At 33.0% G+C, this 17,982-nt stretch overlaps 1 protein-coding gene across 1 annotated transcript in view; it reads left to right on the plus strand.

Annotated features, from left to right (window-relative positions):
• LOC149417041 (protein turtle homolog A-like) overlaps positions 1-17,982 on the plus strand; it is a 1,249,058-nt gene that overhangs the window by 10,947 nt on the left and 1,220,129 nt on the right. The window contains exon 2 of the mRNA XM_089641374.1: positions 11,100-11,923. Coding sequence (XP_089497500.1) covers positions 11,842-11,923 — 82 coding nt within the window. The 5' untranslated portion in view covers positions 11,100-11,841. The remainder of the gene's footprint in view (positions 1-11,099; positions 11,924-17,982) is intronic.

Consider the following 17,982-nt stretch of genomic DNA (forward strand, 5'->3'; position numbering starts at 1 on the left):
ATCTTTCAAATAAATTTAGTTAGGAAAACAGGTTTTACGATAACCAACGGTAACCAAGTAAAACAACGCTAATGATAGAGGCTCTTCTAAGGATATTTAATACGTGGGCTCTTGGAAGACTTGCAAATTTGTTTTCTTTGAAAAAACCTTAGATAAGATTATCATATTTAGGAGCCATCTCTGGGCTGGAGTCCCACAATATTTGATAAACCTTCTTGATTATGTGCAAAGGAGGGCGGTCTGATTGACAATCCATTGTTAACAGACCGATTGCCATCTTTAATACACAGACTTGATGTGGGCATACTGAGTCTGTTCTAAAGGTATTTTAATGAAGCCTGCTTTAAGGAACTAGCAGCATTGATCCCCGGTGCACCAGTGCATGCGCGTGAAACTCGACGCACACGAGCAGAACGCCCGTTCATAGTTGATGTCTCTTCAAGACCCGCATTAATAAATCACGTACCAGCCCGCCTTATAAAACTGCCCAACCATGTGGTAACATAATTCTCCTGCCTTTACACTGTAGAAACAGAGGCGCTTTTATGAGATGTCAAAAAAAATGGAAAAACAAACATTCTCAGATTAGCAAATAACCCGACAACGGGAAATGTTACTCAAGCAATGATGACTAAGCTTGCATAGGAATGAACCACCAACGCCTGAGCGGGAAATCCGATGATTTAAACAACTAGACAACCAATCAATTGAGATACTTAAGATGTTGATTTAAATACCTTAAAATGAATAAGCTTTGATACTATTTATATACACAAACATTTGTATTATATGTATTATGCCGCTGGCTGTGAAAGGTTATTAATTAATAAAATAACTGTCAAGAATGAACAAATTAAATTCAAACAGTAAATCTAAAATAGGTACAACAGTATATTTACATGAAAATATTTAATAGTAATTGAATTGAATAGAATTGTAGAAACGTAGATTGTAAATGCATCGACCCAGATTTTTATGATTTTCTGAATAACAATTCATTACAATGACTTTGGCTAAGTCCCTCTCTCAAGGAGGATCTCCCCATGTCGAAACAGTTCTATAATAAATATATCAGTTTTAAACATGAAGACGAGTAAATGAACAAATATAAGGATGAGGTCTACAAACGTGAAGATGATTAAATCATAAAAATTATGAATCACAACGCCTCTTGTAAGGGACGTTCTTTTTCAGTCATTCCTGACATTATTAGTAAATGAAATGTTAGTCTCCGGCGACTTTTCAAAAACTTTGACTTTTAAAAAAAAAAAAACAAAAAACAAATTTCTTCAATATGTCATCACTGGTAACTTAGCCTTAAAACCGCCCACCCCTAACATGAAGCCTAGCTGTCTTAATTCCTACAGATTTTTTTGTTGTTGTTTGACTGAAGTTTTTTTGTTAAAAAAAAACATTAAAAATGTCAACGGAGACCAAATTTCATTAGTAATTTTACTCCATATAATGTCAGGAATCACTTGTTTAACTAAGTCAAGTACGTCCCTTGATACCCCTGTATAGGCACCTACTATTAAAATGTTGATCTTAAATAGCCATTTAAAAAATAATATTAAAAATATGTATATTTAATCATTTTTTTTTGCTCTGCCATGGGGGTCGGGTCTACGGGAATGAGGGTGTAACATTTTTAATATTTTGAACAATAACCTTTCTACAACCTACAAGGATGGATGAATTATCTTATTTAAGTGCAAAGTAAGACGTCCTATTTTCGCATTAGATTTTTTCTCTGTGGGTTTGAAGAAGGTTTTTTTAATCAGAGAATCCGGATTCTTTTTCCATGTTGATGGAGAAAAGGTCGTCAACAGTTGTTGTTCATTTGGTTTTCATCGTAAAAACACCCGCCATCAGAGGCAGTAAACGCGGAACTAGGAAACGACTGATAGGTGGTGTTCGTTAATTTTATTATGATGCTGTAGGTATACAATAGAAAGACGAAAAAGAAGACAGAAGTAAGTTTTACAATTATCTCAACGAAAGTCAATCAAACAATTTGATTGAGTTTAAAATAGTTCTATACATTCTCAGAACACCAATTTTTCTCACAAATCAAAAAAAATCCTATAATACTCTAATGCATTTTGCATTTTTCTCTTCCTGTGTACATGCATTTCTTTAATTTTATTTATTTTCAGTATGAGGTAATCGTTATTTTCATTTAATTTACAGAAAATACGGTAGTTATTTCACCTATAATAAAGCTAATATTGTACTCGTATGTATGGGGGACATGTCGTTTTGTTCGTTATTTTTTATGTAATATGCCAAAGTATTCAGTGTATTTAGCTTATATTTTCAGTGTGCTTTATAACGTAAAGTTTTAAAAATTTTTTTATTATTTATATTTCGGATACTTAAAGGTAACGATTTAAAAAAAAATTACTACAAAATAAATAAATATATAGTTGAATTGCCCCATTTTTTTTTACTTTTCGGAGTTGGGAGTATTGACGTTTGTCTGAGTCTATTGTTTTAAAGGGTGCATTTATATTTAGAATATTATTTTTGTAAATATGTAATTTTTCGTGATAGAAGTATAATGTATTAAGTTTTCTGAATTTTCATACTACGATAGTAATACTTGGCAAAATTTTTGTGGTTCCTTGAGGAAATAGGTAGGTACTAAGTACTCTGTTGTTATCAATAGTTAGCTTAACTTTTATGAAATGATTTATAATTTTGAAACCTTTTGTGAATTAAATCACCAATGGTGGAAGAAGTCAGGGACGCTCGAGGAAGACATGAAACGATTAAGTACACCAAATACTTTAGTTGAGCCACGAGAGTCAAAATAATAGAAGAGTATATATTAGACGATGTTAAATGTGAATGAAGCAAGTAGTGGTTTCCAAGACAGAGTTGTGTTTGGCGGTCCGTCCTCTCTGCCTACTCCGGAGAAACGGCGTGATGGTTAGTTAGTTAGTAATTACGCTAACACGTGACTTTTGTTTTATCAGTAGATTATACAAAGAGTGATATTTTCGTGTAGTATACCTATGTGCGATTTTGCATAATTCTTTGTTATTAGTGTATTTTTAAATATTCAAGTTTTATTATTCAGTAAAAACAAAAGATTTACAGGAACAACGTATACCATTAGTAATTTTATGTTCGTAAGCTTTTTATATTTTCTGCAAACTTTTAAACCTCCCTCATTTAGTGAGCTTCAAACGTAACCCCGACGAAACATCAACATTTAATCGAGTTTACTATTTAGTTGAAAATCAGTCCTGAACTATGTAACGAAATTTAGTTTACCCTTTCAGTTCGATAAAGTTAAAAATAAGTTATCCTGTTTACTAATATGGGTTGAACTCATTTCTTAATTAAAACCACGGAATCATTTTGGTACATTAATCATTAGAATAGGCTTGGAGGCAATGGGTTGGAAAATACAAGATTGAATATTACATTACAAAATAGTCAAACTGTAACACAAGAGAGTTGTGATAGTAGATACGTTTATCGTTAAGATAGTTCATTATTTCGCAGGTCAAAAGCAAGCAAGAAGCATTGATTTTTTTTTCCTTTGGTTGGTCTGCGAGGAGAAAATTTGTCTACCAAGATATCATGCTTTTGAACGAACTTTTGGCGAACGAATCAGTTTGGGAGTTGGTCATAAAATGATTAATTGGTGGGCCAAATTATTCGACAGGATTTGTATGATACGCCATATCTATAGTTGGTATATCGATCTGTGTACTGTGTAACCGTTTTATGAAGAACATGAAAAATATATAAATCACTAAATATATGCATATGTCAAAAGGCAGAAAAGAAGTTTCAAAATTGAGCTAATTTCAAAGCTATTTTTGTAACTTTAAAAACACATTACCCCGTATTTTTTGTAAAACATTTTTTTCGCCATTATACTTGCGTTTTTTACCCCCCATAAATAGAAAAAAATCTTATGATATATGTTGTCTCTCAGGGTTTTCTCGCAAACTCTCATAATAAATAAAATTCCGGCTTGACCAAACAACTGGACTTTTAATGTGATAGGTTGACATGGGCTCTGATATCTTATTTAGCAGGTGACTGGAACAATGTGTCTTTACAGTACTTGACAGCTAAACGCCATCTATGAGTAACCGAAAAGACTACTATCTAGCACCATCTATGGGTGAGGTCTTACACTAATTTCTAGGATATTACAGATTGCAATCATCTAATTAAATACAATTTTTTATTAAATATTTTATTTTGGTACAATATATGCAATATATTTCATAGTACAATCCAGCACTGTTGACCTCACTGGTTGGCTTACTCGTGCTGAGGCCTATATACCATAATATTTTATAAAATGCGGTATATTTATAAAAAAACAACTCTAAGGGTGCTGTACAAAATAGTACTTTTATTTTATTCCCAACTGCTCTCCAAACGTCTGGGACCAGTGATACTTTTGCATCCCAAATTAGGAAATCTTGTGAGACTGAACGTAGAAAGGAGGGGAATGAGATGGGAAGAGAAAGGTGTTCCCCACCATTCCAAAGTTGGTACCTGGCTATTCAGATATGGTCACCAAACACTCATTTCAAACCAAGTTATGAATGGTGGTCTTGCACCAGGGCAATACTGAAAAAATTTTCCGCTCTGGTACGTGCCGCAATTATAACAAACATTATTTTCAGTGAATAACTGTGGAATAACATAAATTAATCAAATAAAATTTACTTGTCATACCGGGCTTTAAAACCGTGACCTCCGGATTGCTAATCAAGAGCTTTACCCCTTGACCACGTATGCCTTGGAATAACCATTATTACAAAAGGAAAATAAGCAGTATTCAGCTTCAATCTTTCAGTTAATAACCAAGAGTTAACTGAAAAAACTGTGTTAGTCAGATTTCATTCTGTTATCAAATTTGCGCAAGGTTCCGTTTGTGTTTTTCATATCACTGGTTGGTTGGTCTAATCGTGTTCTACTTAAACAAAACCAACAGTTTTTTGTAAATTTATGATTAGGGTTAGTGTAACCAACCTAAATGCTGTAGAATTAGTAAATTCCAACTAAACTGTAGCAAAAAGTTGAATACGTTTTCGTTACACTTAAAATAATAAACCAATCAAAATTGGTAAAGGTTATTAAACATTGTGGGAGTTAATCATTACGATGGTATTGAAAATGTATGAATATTTTATATTTATTATAATATGATATTATAATGGTGGTAGTATGATTAATTTAAAGTAATACTAATGATACTATTTAATTTGAAGTATTAAATTATCAGATAGTATTATTAACATGATGACCGTACAATTAAGGATTATTGTAAACGGAAGTTGCGCCCTCTATTATTTGCATATGGAACCGTTGAAGTTTTCGAACTGCGGTAGCAGGTTTTATTTCCGAGTTTCTTATAAAGGCTCCGTAGTAAGAGTTCAAAAAGAAGAACAAGGTGGTTTGAAAGGGAGATATGTAAATACGAATGTTAAAGGGAGCGAGCTAGTATATAAAAAAAAACAAAAAAGATCCCGGGGTTCGCAGATAAATTGTATTTGTTTAGTTTGTGTTATATTTTCCACATATTACTGATTTAATATAATGAGCAGTATATTTGCGGTACGTTCTAGAGTGGAAGATACTCCCAGTATCGCCCTGGTTTAAGACCACCATTCAGCATTGATGTGTTGCGTGAAATGGCTTTGGCCGTGTTTGGTGACCATATCTGAGCTGCTAGGTACTGTCTCACCTTCCTCTCTCCCATCTCCGCCCCCACCCCTCTACCTTCAACCTCACAAAATGCACCGATTGGGGATTCCATAGTCCCACTGGTCTCAGTTTCTCAGACAAAATAAAAAAATAATTTTTTGCAATTAAAAGAAATGTTTTCAACTTAAGAAAGTTTAAAGAATCCATCGATCACATTATTTCGCAATATGAGACGTTAAATATTTAATTAATTATATTTTTCGTGTTCTGAATGGGTTTTGTGGTCAAAAGAAAAAAAAACTTTAATAGGAAAAAATTGTGAGCTAAAACAAAAACCATTACATAATATCACGTAATGTGCAAAATAAAGCGAAGGTTTCTGAAAATTTGGATAGGTATGTATGATGTACATTGCTAAAATAACGACCGAGAAAACGCAAAAAGTAGAATTTACAACAGTTTTAGAATTCCATAAGAATTTTACGAGGATAAATGGAAGCGTGTTCTAGTTTGAGAATTTATAGACTATATTTTTGAATATAACATCAATATTCGTTAGCGACACAAGTTGTCCACAATTGCTGCTGAATTTCGTGAAACTCTCCTGTCAGTGTGGAGGCCGTAAAGATACAGAGATGGTATCACAATTCCTACGGACGTAAAAAGAAATATATGGGCGTCGTAATTCGTCCGTCCCAAGACGAATTTAAGGGCTTTATGTATACTGAAGTACTCGCTGCAGTGGATACTTTTGTACAGGGCGGTTAAGCAAAATACTATCTTTATTTAATAAATTACTAGTTGGTGCTAGTGCTCACTCTGATGTATGCAGTGAAGCAAGGAACTGGCTGAGGAAAGATAAACATAGACTGCATGCTGTAGATATATCATCCCTGAGGCGTATGTGAAAAAAACAATGAGTGATCGTTTTGAGAAACGTTGACATCCGCAAAAATGCAAGGTGTATGTGAGAGCAATGAATAAGATTAGAAAAGGGCCGTTCAGATGGTTTGAGCACATAGAGCGAACAAACGGAGAAAGGAGAGTAAGGAGACTATATGAAACAAGTGTTGATGGTAGAAGAAATCAGGGACGCCCGATTAAGATATGATACGATCAATTGAATCTCGTACTGGAGTCTGGCCATGTCAAGAGTCAGAATAATAGAAGAGTATGTATGTGACGTTTTATGGGGGTCCGTCCTCTCTGCCTACCAATGAGAGAAAAATGGCGTGATGCCGAGTTAGTTTAGTTTGGTAATAATAGTAGTTAACGGGCTTTATAAAATTAATTGAATTCTTCTAAACAGTAATTAATTTGTTCTCGCTTCATTAAAAAAGCTAAAATATAATAATGTTCGCGATACTTAAAATAAATCCTTTAAATAACAATTTACCAAGGGCATTTCTAAACCGTTTTTCAAAGATTTTTTTTTTAAATTTTGAACTAATAGTATGAAATAAAAATTATTTCGCCTTTATAGTGATTTATTTTTGAGGTGTTATGCAGTGTTGCGCTGCCTACTTCTTTATTATTGATGGACAATGTGATGGTGCCAAAACGTTAGCTTTAAATAAACCCAAAAATTTATCACTGCAAAGAGTTGTGTCGATTTTATTTAGCAAAAAATAACTACTGTAAAGAGTTATGTCGTCTTTATTTATCCAAAATTAATCACTGTAAAGAGTTATTTCGTCTTTATTTATCCAAAATTTATCACTCTGAAGAGTTATGTCGTCTTTATTTATCCAAAATTAATCACTGCAAAGAGTTATGTCGTCTTTATTTATCCAAATTTCGTCTTTAATGTATTTTTTGTTTCGTTTACTCAACTACTGGTGGTCCGCACTCCTTTAACATTTTCCCGTTTCTCTCATTCTAATTTACGAAATATATAAGTTTATCTAAAAGCCTTTGTGATGGTAGCTGCAGTTGTTAATTCCAGTTCATCAGAATTCTTCTAGTTTTCATTCAATACAAGAGAAGAAAACCCCTAAATAATCTACTTGTTGAAATACCTTAGTACTTTGCACCCAACCTGTTACCAATTTCTTCCCATTAAAGGTATAACGCCAAAAGTCTGTTTATGGGACGTTGTTTGCGGGGGGATATTATTTGTGACAGTGTATGAATGATCTATCGCGTTAAATAGAGAAATACGACACTCACTCGGGAGAGGCGAGAGAGACGTTTGACACTTTTGATATTGTGTATTTAGGGTTTGCCGTCGGAAATAATGTTTGCTACAAAAATAATCTAAAGTTGAGCCCTTCCAATTGACAGTGAAGATAGATAACAATGATTAAAAGATTACCAGTCAATTTTTGTAATCTATTTATCCAGAATGTGCTGACTGCTAACTATGCATAAAATCAAATATTTTAATCGAGATTTCGTCCCATAACCTGTACCCAGATAACGTAATAGTGACTGTAGAAGAGTCCCTAATGCTCATAACTTACTGCGTAAGGAGCCAACACGGAGTCCCCAATTTGGAAATGTTGTGAGACTGCATGTTATGGGAAGGAAAGGAGATGGGGAATAGCAAATTGGGTGGTTATTCAGATCTGGTCACCAAACAAAGTTATAGCCATTTCAAGATGGTTTTCAATTCTGATGCGCGAATAAAAATGAATATGGCTGATTTATTAAAATCCTGTTAAAAACGTGACGGCTGAGCTTATTCTAATAAATACCAGAATTTTCCCCATCACATATTCGTGTCTTTATATGAAGGTTTTCCAATAAGAGGTGTTATTTTGATATTCAATTGTAAAAGATCAATGGTTTCGTTACTTGTGTGGCACGTAGCGCCGTCTTGTTGAAAGTAAACGTTTTTCAGATCAATACCATCCAATTCCGTCCGTAAAAAATCATTAATCATCTCTAGATAGCGCAATCCATTAAAGGAAATGTTGCTCCAGCCTCATTTTCGAAAAAGTAAGATCCAATGACTTCGCCGGACCATAAACCGCACCAACCAGTCACACGTTGAGGAAAGAAAGGCTTTTCAACAATAACTCTTGGGTTTTCAGAGCCCAAGATGCGACAATTTTGCTTGTTGACGAAGCCACAGAGGTGGAAATGGGTCTAATCAATCAAGATGATTAGACCTTAAATGTGTGATTTATATGATAGTATCAATTTCGTTAAAACTAAAGAGGATACATATTTAATTACTAATGTATTGCTGTTCCTCAATTAACATTCCTTGTAGGTAATTGTGGTTACCTACTATTCTCCTTTGTCCAGAATGTCTAGACTTGTCAAGTCACCGTCAAGTCAAAGCATTGAATTTTTTGGTGTAAGGCTAAATGAATTTCGACAGTCGATACGTAATGTGTAATTTTAAAGCGCTTTAAACCTTATTTGTGCATTGTAATTCTAATTTTCTTGTAACCCTTGTAATTGTCTTCTATCTGTAGTTCTTATATTAAGTGCATATTTTCATTGCTCATCATTTATATATGCTTTCCTTTTACTGCCATCTCTGTTTCGTATTCGTGTAAAAAATATTACATTGTTAATGGACTATCTGTCCGTAAATAAATAAATAAATATCAAAACAAAACTGACGTATAAAATGCTTCATTAAAAACCAGAATGAATAACTTACAAAGACTCGGCTTGACGCCAAAATTTTCCAGGAGCATCTGCGAGTTCTGGATCTATCCAGTTTTGTGTCATATATTCTTTTAATACTATTTTCTTCTTTGAAAGATACCTACTGCCTAAGCGTTCCAATGTGTTCTTTTTCATAAATATCAAGCGTTATTCCCTCAAACAAGGTATTATATCAAACATATTCATACCCCGAGGAACTAATACTGTTAATATCGTCCTTCTTGTGAACCTTCACAAAACTACGATACATACTGTTATAATTATTATTATTTTCATCATACTTCAGTGTTGATATGAAAACTTCGTTGCCAATTGCATTTAACAACATTTTAAGGGCGACTACTGTATTTACCTATTCAATACATTATCGTATAATAAATATACTTTTTTTGATTTATTTTTCGGAATAACTTTATTGAGTAAAACCTCAAATTGTAATAGTTTAACTATTGAAGACAATATTAGCGATTTCTAAACGAAAATCTGAAACAGAAAAATCAGAAAAGGATACGGTCACATCTAGGACTCGAACTTTATTTACTCTTTGTTTAGTGTTCGTACTTCCTATTTAATTTTATTGAAATATTTTATTTTTACTTTTAAATGTCACACTCACCTTATATTTAATACTAATAAATCTAAACGAAATATGAAACAGAACAAGAATCAAAATAAAAAAGGTAATGGTCGCAACTGAGAATGTACCAAAGATATCTGTATTACCGGGACAACGCCTCTAACCGTTTGGCCATTATGATTTTTTTACGTTATTTTACACGATCTCATATTTCAATCTCAGAATTATCAATATTTTCTTTTGAAATTATGTTTGCTTCTGCAGCTCAACTCTTGAACGGTGGACGACAAGACGCCATATTGTTTGATCCATACTTCTCAATAGTTTCACAAGAAAATAAACTTTCTAAAAAAGAGCGCCGTAACTCGGTGGAAGCCGGGAAGTAAATCTACTAATATTATAAAAGTTATGAGAAAATAAAACTACCCCTTTAAAAGTAAATTTAGAAACTCTACCTTACTTTATATAGCAAACATGCACATTATCTAACGATGGAAAGTAGCCTTAGCTTCCCATAATCCTTTTTTTTACATTAACTCCATAAAGGAGGCACTGAAGAAAATAATTTCCTTCTGGGCCTGTGTCATCATTTGGGATGCTGAGTGGAGAGTCATTTTTAAGGAAAGGAAGGGGAGGAACTTATAAGAGGGTAAAGGAAATGAAGGTTGGGTAGGAATCTAGAAGTCAGCGATGTCTAGGAGTCACGGACGTATGAACATATCCCTCCCACTGCGGCTCAAGGGGATGGGTCGAGAGACCAGCAGGAGAGATCAATAGGTCTCCTCAAACCAGCCTCTCCTAATCTGGCAAGCCGCGCAGCAGGTGGGCAGGCTCATCCTGAACACACCTCACCCTATGAACCCGGGCACCCCTGCTAAATCACCAAACGAAGCGAACCAATTATGACCTATGGCAGATGTGTTAGTTATTTAATAATGGTTGCCGGGCGACAGTACCCATTCCCGCCTCCGAAATTGAAAAAATCCAATTGTGAAAAATAAGTTCGTTTTAACTTGAATAATTAGATTTTCAACTATTTCAGGATTGTTGAATCTCTTGTACATAAAAATATAACTTTTTAGGTATATACGAACAGAATGGTGAGAGAAAACACAGTATTTGTGTCAACCTGTATTCATTGCATGCAAGTTTCCAAATGAAAATGTGCTACATTTATTGACAAAATATTAATCGCTGTTATTTTTCTTCTTTACAGATTCGAGACTTCTGCATCTTCGCTGTGCGTAATGTGTTTGACTTATCGAAAATCATAATCAATGGCTTATATAAATGGATGGCGTAAAAGTATCAGTACTTGTTAAAAAAGTGCTAATAAATCATTAAAACGAACGTTTCGTGAGTTGCAATCGAAAGCAGGACTGGACTGAAGAAAATACAAGTTAAATAAATGTGTCAAATGTATTTTGTTAGTTGCGAAAACAGTATTTAATTCGATTATCGTCGGTGTTATCTGAGACTCGGTTTTAAACCTTAGTGTTTAAATAGTGCCATTTCAAAGGTTATTTCACACAATAAGCTCGCCATTAAGTTTGTTCCATTAAAATAATATTTAAACAACCCTCTGATCATTTCGTTGCACACTTTGTAATCTGAGTAAAGAAAGGTTGCTGGAAACGAGCCGTTTGAAACTCACCCCTTCATTTAAAGGGGTAGGAGATAAATCGCAAACAAACTTTAAAGTCGTATAGAAATTTGTTCATAATTTTATTTGTAAATGGAAAATAAATACCGTCTTCAGTGAACCGGGAACTTTGTAGAGTTTTTTTTTTGCGAAACTTTGGGATAAGATAAGTTCGGTTATCTGCGAGTTGGTTAGTGATTAATTAGTATCGAGAGGATGACAACATCCCGTGCGAGCGACATGTGATAAGTGGTTATTGTGACTAACTGGTGCTTATCTTTGAGTGTTTGAGTATTGGAGTGTCTGAGGAGATAACATGTGGGTTGTCTTATGTCTGGCAGCCCTCGCGCTGGTCCACGTGAACCAGGCGCAGTCCGATTGGGAAGAAGAAGACTTAGGTAAGTTACGTTAATATATCAGTAGATTATAGTTTACCCTCTTTGAAGATGTGCGTACCAAAGATTAAATATAACCACTCCCTCTCATATGGGGAAGAGGGTCGTCGCTAGTTACGCAGAGCGTCACAAACACAGATCATAGTACTACTCGTATTCTATGATCTATGGTCACAAAGGACTGAGTTGTTTATCGTTTGATTTTAATTTTTTTATGTTTTTAGGTGCTCCTACGTACAATAGAGAAGATATAATAACATGATTTTACAAATTGTTGTAAGCAATAAGTGCTTCAGGCTAATGCACTTAACCGAAATTGAAAAAATCTTCCGAAAAAAAAATACCGCCGATGGAAAAAATCTTCGAGAAAATTGTTGAGTTAAAATATTAGTACAAATAGATTTTTGGCGGGTTTAAAATAAGCCAACGAGGCGTAATGGTTAGCGCAGCTGACCTGCAATGCGAGAACTGCGGGTTCGTTTTTGTCTCCCGTCAATAATTTTTCAATTTGCATAAATGTTTGAGACTGATAATTATTGCTAACAATAATTGGTTATCCTTTATGATACGCATTAAATCCTTATCTTGTTGACATTTGTTTATGATTACTGGTTACATTATTTGTTTTAAGCTACCCTTACTCACTACAAACTTATGTACAAGTTGTGAGAGAAGTAATTTCACATTGTGAACCGCGACGAAATTCACGCTTCGTAAATACAACACACCGGAAATTGGTCAAAAAAGCAGTAACAATAGTTCTGATGTACCAAATGTACAACAAATAATTGTTAAAAATATACTATTGAAACTATTCAAAAATACGGATTCTCTACTATACCGCGTATTCATCGAACTAGATCAAATCGGAATGACATAAAAAAATATTGTAAATTACAAAACACATTCGGATGAATAAAATATATTTATTTTGCGACAAAACCCAACAACAAGAATAAATATTTGGCCGAAAGAGATCAATGAAAAAACATTAAAAACAAATAAAATATAACTGACATAGTGAGTGGTTGGTCAAACTTCAGGTGTGATTATTGTCTACTAATTCTCTATCTGCCTACAACATAAATGTCAAAGCACAATGAAAATAGACGCCTGTAAAAAAAATTATGGCACATTCACTTTTTTTTGTTGTTGTAGGTATTAGTTTCAATGGCAAAAAATATGGGAAAAATTAGTTTTTAATTCTAAACGTGAAATATTATGACAATAAAGAAGGCCCAGTGGTCAAGTGGTTTAAGACGCCTGTCCCGGTAAGACAAGAGATACTGTGTTCTTAAACTAGTGATGACCATTATTTTTCTGTTCTTTTTCTATTTCATGTTCCGTTTAGATTTATCAGTATTATCGTCTTATTCAATGATGTATTACATTGATTAGTATAACCTTCAAATAAGTTAAAAAGAAAATATATTCCTAATAGATAAATATTTAATCTGGCTGTTTTGAGGTCAAACTTTAATTGTTAGTTAGAACATATATGTTTAAAATCGGCGCCAAGGCACGCACGACACGTGTAGGGGCGCCAACATGAACGGGATAGGTAACTCTGGTAATATTACAATAATGATTGGTCCTTGAGGATTGAGGCATGGTTCGAGAGTAGTTAATGTACGGATTTCACGAATCCAAATTAATATGTTGTATGTTGTAATTGCCAAACCAAAATATGATAAAAGCTTTCGGAATAATTTAAACTATCAGAAATGGGACACAGCTGGAAATTTCCCATTACACACCTAAACATTTTTTGGTATGAAAGATTATATTCACGGAGGAATAATTTATGTTTTTATTTTTATGAATACCACACAAGAGACCCAACTGCTCCCAACCGTCTGGAACCAGTGAGACTATAGCATCCCCAATCAGGGTATATTGTGAGGCTGAAAGTTGTGGGGAAGAGGAAGGTGGGCTATCAGATTTGGTCACCAAACAGGGCTAAAGCCATTTCAAGCAATATTTCAATTCTGAATGGTGGTCTTACACCAGGCCGATAATACCAGTATCTCCACTCTGGTATTCCGTTTCAGATTTTCGTTTAAGAATCGCTAATATTGTCTTCAATAATTAAATATTACAAGTTGAGGTTTTACTCATTATGTTATTCCAAAAACCATTAACTATAGAAGATGATGACTGCTAACAATTTTAGCCATGATTTTATATGGTTTTTACAAGAGTTTATTGTAATTTTTTGCGGACAATACAATTAATATACCTTTGGGCTTATCTTGTTTTGCAATGAGATACTGCGTATATTAATAATTTAATTTGTCTGGTCGCGTGTAAATAAATTTAAAATATTGAATGCCATATGTTTGTCTTAGGTCCAAAATATGATATTTTTTGAACAATTGTTTGGAAGAGTAAGTTTTGGTTTTAATATACGAGTGCATAATCTTGATAATTGATTTTTTCAAATTTCTAGAGATTTCATGTGATTGGGTTCCACCCCTACCAATTAATCCATAGGAAAGGATTGCATTAATAATAAGAGTTTAATTGTAGTTAGAGTATTTCAGTTGGTCAATTTCAGTAGGAAATCTAAATTTACATCTAAGCACTTCATGTGTTTTCTTAGTTTGATCTCTTCAAAGTTTAATCGTGTTGTTGGATTGCAAAGAGAGTTGTTTTTTTTAAATACCTTACTATACATAATAATTTAACTAAGTGTAAGTAAATCAAAATACTCGATTCATTTTAAAGGAAGGTACCAGTTGGGTTTATTATCTAAAATATAAAGGGCCTATGCTTGTTAGGAGATTTGATAACCAAAGTCTTACGTAAGCCCATTCATATCGATTTATGACCCGAGCGAACGATCTTCCGTAGAATAATATTCGAATTGAATATCATCTGGATATCCCCGCTACGACAAACTCGTAGCAGGTGGCTACGCTTGCAAAATACACACTTTTTTACATAATATTTAATTTTATTCAATATGCCCAATATACTTCAATGTACCTATTTGTTCAATAGTGAATGAAAAAATATAATTGAAATATATATCTTTTTTTATTGTATATTTTTTCAACGGTTTTCAGGAAAATTACAAAAGAAACGTAAAATAAATTATTTATTTAAACGTATTATACTGTGTTGCGTTACTTCTTTCTTTAACCAATGTTTCGGACAGCATCACTGTGTCCATTATCATTAAAACATAAAGGTGTATATTAGTAATATACTCAAATCTTTAAACACACTTTAATTGTATTGACTGCTCATACATTTGAAACGTTTATTAGACCTTTAGGAAAGTACAACATTCTTCAGCAAGGTTTTCGAAAGAAATATTATATCAGAGTTTTGCGATTAATAATCATACAGGGTAACCCAAAATCCAACGTCATCTATAATATTCAAAAATTGTTCGTTTTCGAAATATTAGCACTTTTATGACTTTCGTTAAAATCGACACTTTAAAGCAGTTTTTCGAGTGCCCCAGCTACAAAATTACATATTCAATGATTCTATTATTTATTAAGTTAATTAGAGTAGTTCAAAATAAAACGAACAGTACCCATACCTTTACAAAATAAATATTTTTTTGGCGATTCAAACTATAAAAAAATTTCTTCGCTAACATAGCAAGTTATTAAAATAATATATATTTAGTGTACTTGTTAAAATAGTATAACATTTGCTTCGTTATAATTTAAAAAAAGAAATTAAATATTAATTATTTATAACTATTGAACATCCAATGCCGACTTGAGTTGTCGGGAAGCACAACTGCCAAATTGCCAAGTCACTGCTGTCGCTAAGTAAAATTCAATGTTTAAAATAGTCAAATCACTCTTTTTATTTCTCATATAAGAAATAAAAATAAATATTAAGGTGATCGATAAAAAGACATTATATAGCATATATGCTTGCGATAAAACAATATACCAATCAGCAGTAACAACGACTATCAACAACAAACGCCATTTGCAAACTGTCGCTGCTCTATTATGGCACGGTAGGAACTTGACCACTTGACACCTCAAAATTCGTCAGAGCCCCAGGCTTGTACTCTCGTCGGCCTGGGGGTAGTATTCGACGCAACCTTTGAATACAAAAAGGCCGCATTGTCCTATCGTTTATTTCGTTCACACACGTAAATATTTTTACCGTCAATTTTTGTCATAAATGAATAACATTTGAATAAAAAAAATTAATTTTAATTTTGTTAGACAATATCGCGTCCAGATGTAGTGTAACTTCACTGCTTTTTCTACTGTTTTTTTTTAATAAAAATACAGTGGAACCCACGCAGGCTTTACAAATAATTGAAAAACATTGTTAAAAAATGTATTTTCTCCACGTAGAGCAAACTACCCTTTTCAAATAAATAATAATTTATCACTGTTACTTGTATTACATTCAATTAATATTCATATTAAAGCATTTCTGCTCTTCTTCATCCCCTGAGCAGGAACACGACTTAAACTCCTGTTTCTTGTCAAGTATTCGAGGGATGAGAAGGGAATGTCTTGTTAATTTCGTCAACTACCCCTAGACCGGGCTGCGGGGGTGGGCATACAGCCCTGATATTTGACAGTGTAATCAATCAATGCATCGACTTTGAAATAATTGAGTCCTTAGTGTATTCACTTTGAGGGGAAAGTACGAAACAAGCCTTTAGGAATAATGGATTGCGGAAGAACATTTTGGATTTTGCCACCGGCAAGTATTCTAAATAATGTATAATTTTTTTGACATATTCATGAAACCCAAAGGTGAGATGTCTAAAAAGGTCATATTCAATGACATACTGAAGAAATTCATAAGAACAAACAAATAAAAAAAATCCACTCATTTTATTCACATAACATGGTACTGAGGAATTTAACTGAAAAGAATATATATTTTAAATAATTTTTTTATTTTTATTTTATACATTTTAAAAGGTTTTAATTCTTGTGATTTTCTCACTACACATTCCCATATTATGCTAGTAATACATGATTTATGTAAGAATAACAAAATAATATTTTGTAGAACAAATAATACAACATAATGGAAAAGGACACGTTATGGTAAAACAAAAATTAAAAAATACTTTTATTTTAGAAATCATATAATAAATAAAATTAAAGATTAACCTGATCGATAAAAAGACATTTTCAAGAAAATAAAAATATTCAAAGTAAGATACAAACATGCAAAATTATAATTATAATTATTTTATGTCAATATTTATTTTCTTTAACACGGTAAATCGTGGTACGTATTTATCTAGAAATGTACCTATTTACAGTCACATTGTCGAAAAAAACGAAGTAAATTATGTATCGCCATGAAATACACAAGAATAATTTTTAAATGCGAGGAAAGTATATTACGTAATAAAGGGTGTCTCAGAATGTTTTTAGTTTTTGATACTTTTAAATTAAACACCACCATGGTTTCTGTTAAATTACAGATCTGTAGGTATTTAAATTTGTAATTTTTAATTATTGAAGACGATATTAGCGATTTTTAAACGAAAATCTGAAACAGAAGAATCAGATCTAGGACCGTATCCTTTTTTGATTTTTCTGTTTCAGATTTTGGTTTGGAAATCGCTAATATTGTCTTCAATAATTAAATATTATAATTTGAGGTTTTATTCAAATGTTTGTCAATGAGCACCATTTATTTATTTACGCATTTAGCCTCAAATTTTATTTTCCAATCACTTGCTGGAGCACTGTTCTTGGAATAACATATATTTCCTCCGTGATTATTTTCTTTAAAACATTTAAGTTGGATGGTAAAGAGTTGAAAATTTTCTAAGTAGCCCAGCATAAAAAAGTCAGCAGGCGTTTAATTTGGTCTCCTCAGTAGCTAGTTGATGTCTCTTCGGTGACTTATTACTCTTTCACGGAATAAATCGCAAAGAGTAGCCAACGAGTCATTTTTTACGTGTGGAAAAATGTGTTGGGTTTGTAGAAAATCTGATTTTGCATTTCTGGAGCCAAAAATTCCGGATCATGTGGCAATATCGATCGGAACGAAAAACATTTTGAGACACCCGATATCTTAGTACAAAAAAAATCACTAGCAATAAT

The sequence above is a fragment of the Hesperophylax consimilis genome, chromosome 16, assembly GCF_061612785.1.
Source record: "Hesperophylax consimilis isolate HC1 chromosome 16, BYU_Hcon_1.0, whole genome shotgun sequence".
In the NCBI taxonomy this organism is placed as follows: domain Eukaryota; kingdom Metazoa; phylum Arthropoda; class Insecta; order Trichoptera; family Limnephilidae; genus Hesperophylax; species Hesperophylax consimilis.